The 13,678-nt window shown below is 41.1% G+C and overlaps 2 protein-coding genes across 12 annotated transcripts in view; both read right to left on the bottom strand.

The window, feature by feature from the left end:
* Positions 1-3,710, bottom strand: part of entrep2 (endosomal transmembrane epsin interactor 2) — an 84,821-nt gene extending 81,111 nt beyond the window's left edge. For both annotated transcript variants that reach the window (XM_087173914.1, XM_023405974.2), the window contains exon 1: positions 2,735-3,710. In XM_087173914.1, coding sequence (XP_087030040.1) covers positions 2,735-2,998 — 264 coding nt within the window. In that variant the 5' untranslated portion in view covers positions 2,999-3,710. The remainder of the gene's footprint in view (positions 1-2,734) is intronic.
* A 1,452-nt stretch (positions 3,711-5,162) lies between these two features.
* The window catches only part of tjp1a (tight junction protein 1a), a 97,341-nt gene continuing 88,825 nt past the window's right edge, over positions 5,163-13,678 (bottom strand). For 6 of the 10 annotated variants that reach the window (XM_023405962.2, XM_023405964.2, XM_023405963.2 and 3 more), the window contains 6 exons: positions 13,475-13,581; positions 13,056-13,315; positions 12,611-12,765; positions 12,302-12,522; positions 11,262-11,405; positions 5,163-7,031 (listed from right to left, as the gene is read on the bottom strand). In XM_023405962.2, the coding sequence (XP_023261730.1) occupies positions 6,937-7,031; positions 11,262-11,405; positions 12,302-12,522; positions 12,611-12,765; positions 13,056-13,315; positions 13,475-13,581 (982 nt within the window). In that variant the 3' untranslated portion in view covers positions 5,163-6,936. The remainder of the gene's footprint in view (positions 7,032-11,261; positions 11,406-12,301; positions 12,523-12,610; positions 12,766-13,055; positions 13,316-13,474; positions 13,582-13,678) is intronic. The other 4 variants (XM_023405966.2, XM_023405973.2, XM_023405968.2 and 1 more) reach the window with 2 other exon arrangements.

The raw sequence follows: 13,678 nt of genomic DNA, 5'->3' as shown, positions 1-13,678 counted from the left end.
ACACAGCGCTGAACATCAAAGCCGTTACAATGCTGGAGTGTGGAGAATCAGGATGAGGGACACAGAACAACTGAGATGATATGTTTAAATGTATGTTTCTGTGTGAGTGTGTGTGTGCGTGTGTGCATGTGTGTGCGTGTGTGTGTGTGTGTGTGTGTGTAGAAGGAGGAGGAGGGACAGCCAGGCTCAGCAGTGATTGCTCTGTGTAGGAAGTAAAGATTGCGCCTTCTCTCGCTGCGTCCGTGATGAAATCCCACAATACCAGTCATCACACAGAGATCCTTAATGACGTCCCGCAGTGACCACACGCAGCCTACCGAGTACACACGTTGATGATTTGTCCTCACCTGCATCATAGCTCAGGTCACCAATATGGCAGGAAGCTCAACATAAAAGGCTTTAAGGTTCAAAGATAACTACATTTACCTGCTCAAAGAATCACATTGTCAAGACACTGAGGGTTATCGGTTTACTCCTGGTGACACGGCAACTGTCTGCAAGATATGAGAGGTTCATACAAACAACTTTACCTGTTCAGGACCTCAGCTTGAACATGGATACACTCCACTCAAGCATTTGTAATGGATATTCAGGATCTACACATTTGGCCCACCACCCTGAGGACTATTAACTGCTTACACACATCAAGCCAGAAGAAGGAACACTGTTCTTCTCTGAAATTAGGGGTAGATTAGCTGTGCAGACACTTAAAGCTGTACAAAGCAAGCCTTTGTGTACAAATACACTCATTAGATTAAATCACAGAGCAACAGAAAGCGTCCCGTCCCATCTAAATGAGACGCTGTTGATTCATCTCATTTGCTCAAACAAAATTCTTGATAAAAGACGGTTTCTATTTAAATCAGCTCCGAAGCACTTTCCAACAACCAAAGATGTGAGCATATTGTAAAACCAATGCCAAGTTGACAAATGTCTTTTTCCAAACCACATACTTGATTGTTAATCGTGTGAAGATGTCAAACTTATTTAACAGTGTTTTCAGCGGTTTAAAAAGCTCTTGACTCTACAAAGAGCGACTTCCACAGTGATTGCTTGCGGGCAAATTACTTCCATCACCAGAGTCTCCAGATGGAGATCTGGTCCCATTATCTGGGTTTTGGCGCCGCTGTGGCCAGTGACTCTTGCTGCCAGCAGGCTCTTTTGTTTTCAACACCTGACTAAGCCTGAATTACAGCACTAAACCTCTGCTTACCAGCAACATTTCCCCTAAAACCTTACCCTCATCCTATGTACCATCTTCAGCTGAAGGGCCTTCTTGATAAGAATGGATGTCAAGCAACTTCTTCAACACATCACTAACATACCTACATAATTTATCTCTTATTTCTTATATCAACAGAATCAGTTGATGTCTAGTACAAACATAAATTATGAACATGTCCATCTCATGAAAAACCCATAGTCTCAAGCCTTACAGTATGTGACACAGAATTTGAACTGTTTGTACGCGGTTACATTTGTGAACATGGCAGGTTTACTGGTCTCCCTGAAAATACAAGGATTTGTTATGCAATTTAGGCGAAGGTGAAAATGAGACCTGTTTCATGTTTTGTTGCTCATAGGAAAATTTAGGGGCCAAGCTTTTCAGTAAAATGGCCGACATCTCTGCCGAAAGTCTACAGGATGGATGATTATCAATAAATAAAAAAGGAGTTGTGTTTTAAGTGTGTTCTTTGTTTGCAGAGTAATGCTATGTGTAAGAAGTTATGTACTTGTTTTATCACTGCAGTTGGGAACCTGTATGTGTATGAAACAGTTAATAACATAACTACCAAACTTAACAAAATGTAGAGTGTTGAGTCTGTGTGTCGGGGCACAAAGACGCATCAGGCATCAGGTTTTGGTGCACAGAGATAACAGTAGGTAAGAGGAGGCACAACGGGCTGACGGGCCTGAAACACATTCCACACAGAAGTTTGTCAAATCAGCCCGAAGCACTGATCAAGAGTGTGTGTTGACCTTTGCTCTGGTTATTTACTATTCGCCCTGAATGGGTACACTCCCACTCACCCACACACACACACACACACACACACACACACACACACACCCACAAACACACACACACACACACACACACACACACACACACACCAACCACACAGATGGCCCTTGTGCCACAGACCTCCCCTCACCCCTGCACTCTGGCCCACCACTGCTTCTATAATTAATGGATCAACGCTGCTCAGGGACTCTGGCAGGAAATCAAGGAAGTGTGCATTCATAAATATTTACAGAAACCACCATGAAAATTTCACATGTAAAAAAAACACAACATCTCAATGTGCTTACTCTAAACACACCATGCTGTACAGGCAGGAAGGAGCACTGTATCAAAATTAAAACATCCCCCTCTCTGAGTGTGTGTGTGCTATTACTGATCAGGCTCAGCATCCTCACATCAATTAGTTAAGCTGAGACTAAAAAAAGGAAATCAAGTTATAATATTCCTTAAATACTGATCATGTACAAAAATTGTCTTTGCCTGTGCTTCAGTCAACAGCTTATGACACGAATGTAGTAACAAATATTCCTGTTTTATGGATCTGTTGTATTACAATATGAATAGACTAATAATATTGGCATCATCCTGTTGTCTCAATATCTAATATCTCACATTTATTATTAGGCGACTGAACCGTGTTTCTTTTCCTTCAGCAGATGAAAACTTAGATCATGTTTGATTCAAACATAGTGGAATCGTTGTACTCACAGAGAAACCTGCCCAGAAAGGGCACGAGTGTCGGACTCTGGGTGATGTGGTGAGAGCCAGAGCCGCGAAGCTGACTGCCAGGATGAGACTCCCCAGGACCATCTGAGAGACTCCCAGAGCCAGCATGATCCTCGTCCGGGTCCGGTACTCCCTTAGTCGGGACAGGCTGCGGGACAGCGACGCCGGGCTCAGGGACCCCGGGCCGCCGATGCCGCCGATGCCGCTGCTGCCTCCGCCGCCACGGGGCAGCGCGTTCACCGGCATTGTCACTGGAGGATACGACTAACTGGGTGAACGACAAACAACAGCAGCAGCAGCAGCAGAGGAGACAATAACATCCAACAAGAAGCTGAATCGTTGTGTTTCAGCCTGCTGGTGCGCTGGTAAACGCTGTAACTCGTGCTCAGTGTCCGATGTGGATGATCTCCATCAATTAAGATGCTCGGAGTCGCTCCAATTAGAGAAGCTCTGCGGCGGATGGGAGGAGAAAGGTGAGAAAAGAGCGGACTGGACGAGGCACCAGATGTTTACCATAACACACACAAAGTATTAATATTTTCAAGGTGAAATAGACCAAGCAAAACGCTGCAGGTTTATCACGGGGACACCTCCGGCAAAGAGCCCGTTCCTCAAAAGTCAAAACGCAAAATGGCAAAAAGCAAAAACGCATCATCCTGCTGTCAAGCAGCCTTGCACCATTGTCATGCTGTCATGCTCGCCTCTGCGGGCTCTCCAACAACTCAAAGCCAGAGATACAGCCTGGATAAGACGCGTGAATCAGAGACGAGCCCTTACTCTTTCAAGATAGAGCAGAGGAGAAAAAAAAAAAAAACCGTCTTAATAGTTGAAATTCTGCTGAATTTTACCAGGTTTTTTTGTGTGTCTGAATATCCGCAGCGCTTCTCCTGTGTGAGGCACACGCCGCGGTTTTTCACAGACGACAGCAAATCTAACAGCCAGGACAGGAGATGCACACTGCGCATTGGAGATGTGCCACTCTGCGCGTGTACATGGCGGCGAGCTACACGGAGTCTGTTTTACTACGACTGTGAAGGAGGAGGGGGGAAGGTGGGCTCTCTACTATCAGGCAACATCCGAAAAACCTGCGCGTGATTTGTCACCACTGCTGGGGATGTGGTGGAGGCTTGAAAAGACATATCTGATCTCCTGGTGAGGGTCATCCTAAACATATAGCCGACCAAGACACGAGGTTTTTTTTTTTTTTTTTAAGGGGAAAAGTGCACAATGTGGATGTTTTGTGTTGCATGAAAACGCCACAGTCCGAGTGTTCTTCAGCATTTCCTCCTTGCCGTCAGGATTTCTTGAAAATTAGACAAATTAAAACTGTTTTAATTTGAAGTTCAGGTGACTTTACCTTTCATAAAACAACGTGACAGTAGATTAACCTCAGCTCCAGCCTCAGCACTGCATTGTCATTGAACACTGGCTCTGTGTGATGTGCCCTTCATCGTGCAGGCTGTGGCTGACGGTCCAGGCAGGTAGCAGGCCAGTGAATGCAACACATCTAGTGAGGATTGTGCTCCAAGGAATGAGGCTGGCTGCACATTATTACATAATTAGTCATAATTAGAAAATGCCCCGACAGCTTTGGTTTTTACATCAGCTTGTGACCCATTAAAAGAGTCACAGTGAGAACAAATCACCAGCTTACATCCTGCATAGCTCCTTTTCACTGTGCAAATGTTCCAACTTCACTACTTTTTGCCCTCAAAAAGGCAGTAACTGTAGTTTTATAGTATGAAAACACACATTTTGAGTAGGCTACTTATGTAACAGCAAAACGTTTAAGTTATTGTAACTAAACAGAATAATTAAAACCTCCAAAATGCTACTTCTTTTGCTCCTCGCTTATCAAGTGTTATCGTTTCCCCGTCGTATCCTGAGGCATTAAAATCACAGTTGAAGGACTTTTATGTTTCTGACCTTGTGTGGCAGATTCATTCAGAGCTCACCTGCGCCACCTAGCTGTGAAACCTGAGCCATGCTGCTGTGATTGGCCATTAACGGAATGACACACTCACAAGTGGAGCTAAATCACACAGCCATGTAACTGATCAGTTAAACGACAGACTTCACTGGCTTCACAAGCTCATCAATGAATGAGGATTAGATGTTTTTTCCGTGTTGTGGGACAGTAAAACTGATTATCATTGGGTTTTGTTTTGTTACACAGACAAAACAAGCAATTTGAAAATTGTTCTGACAAATCCTGATCCTGCATCTTCACTATTTTGTGACATTTTATAGATTAAACAATTAATCAATTTAGAGATTAACTGATAATGAAAAGAATCTTTCATTGCAGCCCAACAAAATTTATGTTTATCACCACAGCACCTAAAAGATCAATGAAATCACAGTTCACTTTGTGCTTTAAAAAAAACAACTTCCTTCAAGACACACACTCTTTACTTTAAAAATGACTTTATTTATTAATACAGTGGTATACTTAAAATTGTGTTGCAGAGGAGAAAAAAAGTCAGCCACACGTGAAGAGCTAATATCCAATTAAAGCCGTGTTATATCTAAAAATAAAATGGTACTGGTGTGCCATACATAATATATTGTCTATTAGTACAAAAATACATTTAAGGGCACACAATACAGCATCCAGTATCACAAATCAGTGAGGGGAACACTTTGAGAGAGCACACCCTTTTAAAAGAACATGTTTTAAATGTATTTTAGGCCAAGTACTTTCCTGATCCTTAAATAGCCATAAAAAGAGCTTTTTGTGACCGTAACATAGTGTGAATATATTGGTAGAAAAGGTGTGATGTATTATTGTTAGGTTATAAGTTCCAAGGCTCGAGGGTATATCCAGAATACAAAGATAACCACGTTCACTTTCTTCCACTTTTTAAAACATGTTTTCTCTAAGTTTTATACAAAAAAGAAAGACATACAAAAAGTTCATTTACAAACAAAAGAAACAAGGCAATATGCTAGCTTTATTTACAGCCACTTCTTTTCTGTTTTCTTGTTTTTGTTTTTTGTTGTTTTTTTTATTTTTTATTTAAGTAATGCATAGCAGATAAAAGAAGAGCATACCTTTGTTATCCTTTATCAACTGTTATTGTGAGCTAAACCCAAGTTCATTTATACAGTGGGTTCACAAAAAATGAAATGGCAAAACAAATGACATTATACCATAATTTATCATAACTTATTTTTTTTTCTTAATGAAAAGTGAATAATCTGCAGATAAGGCATCACTGCTTATTTGTGTGAGAGTGCAGGAGAGTGCACAGACAGAAAAAGATAGAAAGAGAAGAAAGAGGAAAAAGAGAGAGCGAGAGAGAGAGAGCGAGAGAGAGAGAGAGAGAAAGAGAGAGAGAGCGATAGAAATAGATGTGAGGAAGGAACTGAGGAGGCTACTGGACCTGAGCAAAGAACATGCATAGATCTCCCTCAGGCTGGAAGGAGAGACGTGGTAATCCGTAAGAAAGTAAGCTACAAGATATTACTGTAGGAAAAGGAAGAGTAAAGGAAGGGGTGAGGAAGGAAGAACGTCTCTAAAAGTGTGCTTCTTGGGTTCATATCCAGCTTTTGCTCCTTCTACAGATACTTGCAAATGTCACCATCTCTGGTTTTATCTCACATCTGTCTCAAACCTTCATTAAAGTTCCCTCAGTGTGGAAAAAATAGGTGGAGATACATATTTGCTTTCAGTCACCTGAACTGAAAAATAACAAGATGTTGACTGAATCCATGAGTAAAATTTTAGTAAATCTTCACTATACTACTATATATACTGTATGCATATATAGCATAAATATTTTTGAAGCATGTACGCTGCCTCAAAAGCCATCCATCCATCTATATTCATGTAGAAATTACATTAAACATTGCCTTACAGTATATATAATGTCAATCCTCAGTGGCATGGGGCATGCATCAATGGTTTCATTTCACATCAAAACTTCAAATTGGGAAAAAGAGTTTAAAGAACAGCTTGTAATGATCATCAGTGTCTCGCCTTCATCCATGGGTGCAGTAAACAGCACTGACTGGATCTTCTTCATACTCCATAATGTGGTGTGTGTCAGTATGTTTGGAGTGCATGTATCTGTATGTGTGAGTGTGTGTGTGTGTGTGTGTGCCTGTGTACGTGTGTCCATCCTCTTCATTTTATCCACCATGGTTCCACATTCAGTAACATCACACCTGCTGGCCCATCCTTAAAAGTGGTCAATGAGCACAGAAACACAGTTGGCTCCCACCAGGTAGTTGGGGTCCCCGGGGAGAGACTTGTTCTGCCAGCTTTTTGGGTCACCTGAGGAGAGACGGGAGATGGAGGAGGGGGTCAGTGAGTAATAACATCCGCTTTTGATGGAAAATTCAAGCTGTGATGCATTTTATAAGCATTTCTCACTTGACCACAAAATCTATTGTACAACAAAGTCATAAACTACTTTTAAAACAGCATTGACTGCAGAACTCGATTATATCTATTGTCTACAAGCCATGTTAAGTGATATTGCGAGCTTTTGGCTTATGTCCAAGCACGGCAGCAAAATATAATAGTAAAAGCAATTTCTTTTTTTTTTATTGAACGTCCCCAGTCTCTTGTTGACTGCAAATTAGGCCTCAGTGACTGTGAGGTCTCAGTGTAATTGCAATTATAAACATACAGGTCTGTGCCAAGATGAAAGTTCCAGTAATCAATCAGAGTAAGCACAGCCAGTTTGGCAGAGGTCCATCGATACACTAGACAGACGGACTGTACATGTGACAGTATAAATAGAGCCTCCACATTGAGATGGACTGCCGATCTTTCCACTGTTAATCTTGCGGTTGAGTTTGGGTGATATGGAGGAGATAAATGTAACAGTAATCAGAAGACCATCTTCTGTTGAGGTATGCTAAGCAAAAGGAAGAGGGAGAAAGCCACACACACAGACGCAATCCTTAATTTGAAGTTCTAGAGATCAACGTTTTGTCACACTGCCTTCACCATTTGCATGGTAGCTCACTGCCAGTGGTGTGTGAAGAGCTAGTAATAAAGCACTATATAAACGTAGTCCAACACCAAAGCCCATGTGAAGTTCTCAAGTGTGTTGAACTAAGAGGGAGCCTAAACCTGTTTGCTGCCTTGTGTAGCAGAGAAATGTTAAACGGACTATCTTTCGTTTCCTGTTTGGACCAATCACAAAACAACTAGTTGGGTCTATACTTGAGCTTGGCGCTGATGTCGACTCTAGGTAAAACCAAAACAACCTTTGCCAGCCAGACAGCCAGTCATCCTTTGGATTCTTTCCTTAAAGGCGCCTTAAGACTGTGCAGCAAATCTTGGTCTCAACCTTTCACTCTGTCAGACTGTCAGATTGTGTGATGAATGCGCAGTGGATCGTAGCGCTACAGTGTAAATATAAAAAAGAAAAAGCACAGGGGCACAGGCGTATCATCAGCTCATGTCAACCATCTGTGCCACATCTGTGTCAGCTCTGCAAGGTTTTCTTCTCTGCCACACAAACTTGTTTTTTTTGTCACCTCCATTGTGTGTGTGTCTTTTTTCTCTGAACTTTACTCAGTATTCTGTGTCATTTCATGTCCACTCTGATTGTTTGGTTTGTAGGTGTGCGTTGTAACAACAGTCACACTGTGAGAATTTGATCTGAATTTTGCCACAAGCTGCTCTTTGGTTATCAAAGCTCTACATCGGCCTTCAGTGGACGTGCGATCAAGGACAACCATTTTGGAGGGATGACTGCAGATTTTACCACTGTTTTCTCACAACTGTCAACTTACGTATATTAGGGACTGACTGTATCCAGGACACCAATAAAGAGCCACGTCCAACCCGTCTTGGTACACATGATAAACAGAATAGATACAACTCTATCCTAATGAAGATAGTCTGCCCAAACGATGATCTTTAGAACTTCAAATAAAAAAATTGCATCTGAGTTTTGAGTATGTGGACTTTCTCTGATTTCTGCCTGCAAGCCAGCATCTTAAAGTTTTGGGCAGCACATAATATAAACATTTACGTTTATATTCAGTACTTCTCATCCTAAAGCTTTTGTTCATTCTTGAGCTGCAACTCACTTTTTTTGTCATTATCAATTTATCTGACAATTATCTTCTTGATTCGTTGTTTTGTCTATAAAATGTAATACTAATAGGGAAACATCCCTATTATAATTTCCCAGAGGCAAAGGTGACGTATTCATATTCCTCGTTTTTGCCTGAAAAATAACTGAAACAATGAATCAACTATCAAAATAGTTGCTGATGAATCATCTGTCAATCAACTAATCAATTAATCAGCTAATCATTTTGGTTCTAGTGTATCCTCAAGACCTTACAAACATGTCAAATGCAATTCCTTCCTCAAGGTTATTTGACCAAAAATTTGTAGCACGAGGTCCACTTCCTGGAAGTAACATCTTGTGACCTTCATCAGCAGATAGTTTGTTCAGTGAGTTTTCTACATCTGCTGGTAAAGGCCACCAGAAGTGTCTGAAAGCTCCAGAATAATTCCAGTAAATGGCCCTTTTAATGAGGATGTTGTAAAAGTACTGCGTCCATGGTGATGTCTGCTGGTACAGTGATAGGTTCGTTGGTACGTTACTACTACCACCAGATAATAAGTGAAATAGTGAGAAACTGTTGGCAAGGTGCACTGCATCGTCTGCATATTCATTACAAAATGCTCCATTACTCGTGGTTAAAAACTCCGACGGGTACCTTTAAAAGTATGACTTTCAGACAAATAAGATACTGTATAATTTGATATATTAAAGCACTGTGGTTTATATCAAGGAATGTTTAAGATTGAATTAGTTTCATGCTGTTTTCAAATCAAACCCTGTTCTACATTAACCAGAAGTCAGTTTTTTACAGAGCTGTAAGTTAAAACAATGATCCACAGAATAACATAAACACAGAAGAGAAGCAGTAGTAAGATGCGAGAGTTGTATAGGAGGACAAAGGAGAAGCAGGGAATCCAAGTGAAAAGAAAACCACAGAAAGAGACAGGAGGAGGCCAGAGAGTGGCCTTGCTTTACAATAAGAGGATTACGACGCAGCCTGATAATCCTCCCACAATTCAGCAGGACAATGGAGTGAGTGGACATGTCATTCAGCCCTCCAACTCTCATCCTTAAAATGAGGCTAATTAACAGCTAATTAACAGCTAATTCTGACCACTGCCAAAATTACTACTGTTTTTGAAGACGGGGCATGAGAAGTATTAAGAAAGGGGTAAGGTGAAACTAGTTACTTTCTTCAGATTTGCTCTGTTCTTCTTTTTCTGTCTTTGCAGAAGTTCAACTTCTATATGAGCCCAGGGTCTTTCTCAAATGTTAGTTTGTTTGCTCAGTCACCTTATTGATTAAATGATGCCCTACTGAAAGTAGTTTGTCTTGGTTTTGATTTCCATTAACATGATTTGTGCATCATTCTCTCTTCATCTCATTTCTGTCCTGAACACACTGCTGATCAATTTCAATGCTTAAGATAAATATGGATTTCACACAGTGCTTTACTTACCCTAACCCTAACCCTTGCAGTTACTACTGCATCTATTATGTCAAGTCTCAAAAACAGACCAAACTGGACAAAAAAGGTGGGAAAATTATATGTGTAGTCGTCTAAATTACAATTTGCTGATGGAAGAGTTACAGTTCTTCTAAGACATTTGCTCGAATGCTTATGTCCTGTAGCCAATGAGAGCTGTAAATGGTTTATATATATTTGCATACATCTTTCCCTGATCCAATTTAACAACCAGACTCATTTTTGCAAACAAACTGAGGTTGTCTGAAAAACCAATTAACAAGGAAACCTGTTTTCATACACCTGAAAGGTACCTTGAAATAAGAAAAAACGCTGGGATGAAGGAAGCTAAATTTAGATAGCTATATTTCAACATGGTAACAAGATGCCTTTGTGGAACTTTTCACTTTTTTGACAGGCATTATTGGTTATGACAGTGTCCCAATTTCCAGAGGATCTGTAAAAGCTGTTCTTCAGGTCAGGATTTGGGTGGCTATGTGAGAAAATCGCTTTTAGCAGAATAGCATGCAGTATAATTCTACCTGATGAAATTAAATGATTATACAGCCAAGCATCTGGTGCATGCATGTTAAATGAAATAAGAAAAACGTGTTAAGGTGACTCAGAGGTGAAAACCAAGAGAGAAATACTGCAATTTCAGCATGTAAATTAATAAATACCACATAAAGAAAACCAGTGATGCAGTAAATGAGAGATTGTGTGGGTGAGTTAACTAGTACAAATGATGAAAATGATTCAACCCAAAGCCATAAATATGAAAAACATAGATTTTCCCCCTAGATTGGCTCTCAGGTATTGTGAGAATTCATTATTCATTATATCTTTTTGTTATTTTGTTTAAAAAATTTAGAGTAAGTGATATCTGAGTAAGAGGAGAACCAAAACTAGGGGTAAAATCTCATTAAACAGTGACCCATAAACCCTCAAATTGTCACACAGCCAGCCCAAACGACCCCGGAAGAACAGAGAGAGCACAGCATACCCGACGAGGAGTCGGAGGATTTTAGAGCAAAAGACCAACCATCAGGGGTCATTGACGCACAGTGAGGTAAGCGTAGCTCCACAGGCTTCAAAAACTTGAGGCCATGAGGTCCACACATCACCAGAGGGCTGAGCAAAGTCTCTCCTGTAAACACAAACACAGAGCATGGTTATAAACTCAGGATGATAACAATTATATACACAAGCACATCTTGAATGCACTTTGTCTCAACAGTTCTCGTCGGCTTGTGGTTTTGTATCACTGGGAATCTGTTAGTCAGAAATGAGGTTTTGATCCCTTGTGTGCCCATCTTGAACACAACACTGACATATCATCACCTTTTAAGTTGATATGAGGAACTTGTTAGCAAACAGTGGCGTATTTACACATCAAGCAGTTACAGAGGAACATTCTCATTCATTTTGAGCCGTGTTTCTGGTCATCTGGCAAATATACGTCCAACATTCACTCTCTTTTAGCTGTTTTTGGTCTCTACAAACTCATGAGGGGAATATCTGGCTCTTAAGCTGCAAAGTGCCTCACTTTGTTACTCAGCTGTTCACTCATTGTGTCTGTCTGCTGTTAGGTGCTGAGCAGATAGTGTGGAGTGGGTTTTTGGAGATGAAAATATCTGAAAATGACACTATGAGAGCGATGAGAGCGAGGCAAAAGAGTAAATTTACAGACTGGAGAGCTAAACATTGAGCTGAGACCTTGAAGCTCAGTAAAACTGAGGGTAGCTGAAGATTCAGGTGATAATTCGATGTAGGTTCATCACTCTGAACAATCCTTTTCACATTGTCGCATTGATTTTCCATTATCATTTGATAAAATTGTTTGTTTGTTCAAAAATATTGATTATAGATACTTATAATCTTAAAAATCGACAGCGACATCAGTAATTCTTGAATGAGTCTATATAGTAGTGGAGTCAGCAGTGGAGCAGTATAGTCATTATAACGTCAGTCGGCACAATCCTACTTTAGATCTTTAGACTAACTACTTTAGACTTCTTCATCCCTCCATCTCTGATAAGTTACCTTTCTCCTTGTCGAGTGGTGGCAGGATGCTGTTGTCTCGGCAGACCTTGAAGTAGATCTCCTGCTCCACCCCGTCAGGTATGGCACCCTGTGGGATTATTATGCTGACACCTGTCTCAATGGAGCTCAGGACGCCACCGTTACAGTTGAAGATACCTCGGGCCGTTGCAACCACAGTGTGGCCCTCATCTTCATCATCATCATCATCCAGGGCAGTGGGGCTGGGAGACAGATAACTTTACTGTCACACTTTTATATTCACACTCCTAACACTTTCAATTTAGTCAGTAGTCAGACGGAGGTTGTTACCTCACAGGGATGGCCTTGGGAACAGCGTTGATGTTGTTGTGCTGGTATTTGGAACGGTGGTCCATAGTGCGCGTGAAGGTGTCCAGACCACTGTCATGGTCTGCGTTCTGGGGCTGTGGAGGTACCTGAGGCTTCACTGGGCTGGAGCTCCGGCCCTGCTCCAAACACAAGGGTCAAGAGTTATCTACAGTACTGTGACAACATCAATCTGCTCGCAACATAGCTGGTTTTCTTTTTCGGGAGTTGACTTTTTTTAAAAATGCAACCAAATGTTTTCAAACACATTTCTGGTTCAACTTCAGAAAAAAACAGAATTTGTGGCATTGTTTAAATCTATTCTCATAATGTGTGTAAAAAGTAAAAAGCCTTTTTTTTTTATTTTTTTTTATATAAAATATATCATATACCTCTTTACTGTACTAAAACGATGCCTCAATCTGCTTACCTTTGGAGCAGTGTCAGGCTTGTCATTGGGCAGAAGGTTGTGGTTGAATTTGGGACTGTCGAACATGCGTGCAAAAGGCTTGGCAGAGGTGGTGTAGGGCTTGGGCGTGTAGCGGTTGTAGCTGGATGCTGGTGGAGCCCCGGTGCTAGTGACTGTTTTTGGAGGCTGCTCACTTGTGCCATTAACTGGAGACTTCTCAGGGAAACTCTTGTGAGGCAGGAAGTTGGTCTGGACAGTGTCCTCTCGGGCAGGAGGTTTGGCTGCAGAAGAGCCACAAGAGTCAGCCAAAGAGTTCTGTAGTATGGATCTCTGAGTTTGTTTTCATTTGTATGAAATTATGTACAAGTCTCTTGGGAGACACTGCCTGCTGTGTATGTTTTTTTCCTTTAAAATGTTGAATAAAATTGAATAAGTTTTACCTTCAGGTGAGGGTTTGGGCAGTGTGGCTGGTGGCAGAGATGGTGTCACCTGGGGAACAGGTTCATATTTTTTCTCCACTGGACTTGGTTTCTCCACTGACTCTGTCCTGTATCACAAGACCAAAACCATCGATTTGAGATCCAAAGCAGATATGATCAAGACATAAATCCAAAAAACCATAAGGGGTGTTAAAGTTAGTGCAA

The sequence above is a fragment of the Seriola lalandi genome, unplaced genomic scaffold (assembly GCF_002814215.2).
Source record: "Seriola lalandi dorsalis isolate HSWRI2012SDOR001 ecotype SW California unplaced genomic scaffold, Sedor1 jcf7180002054291, whole genome shotgun sequence".
Taxonomy (NCBI): domain Eukaryota; kingdom Metazoa; phylum Chordata; class Actinopteri; order Carangiformes; family Carangidae; genus Seriola; species Seriola lalandi.
The sequence above is the reverse complement of the archived record's forward strand: the minus strand, read 5'-3'. Positions and strand labels throughout refer to the sequence as shown.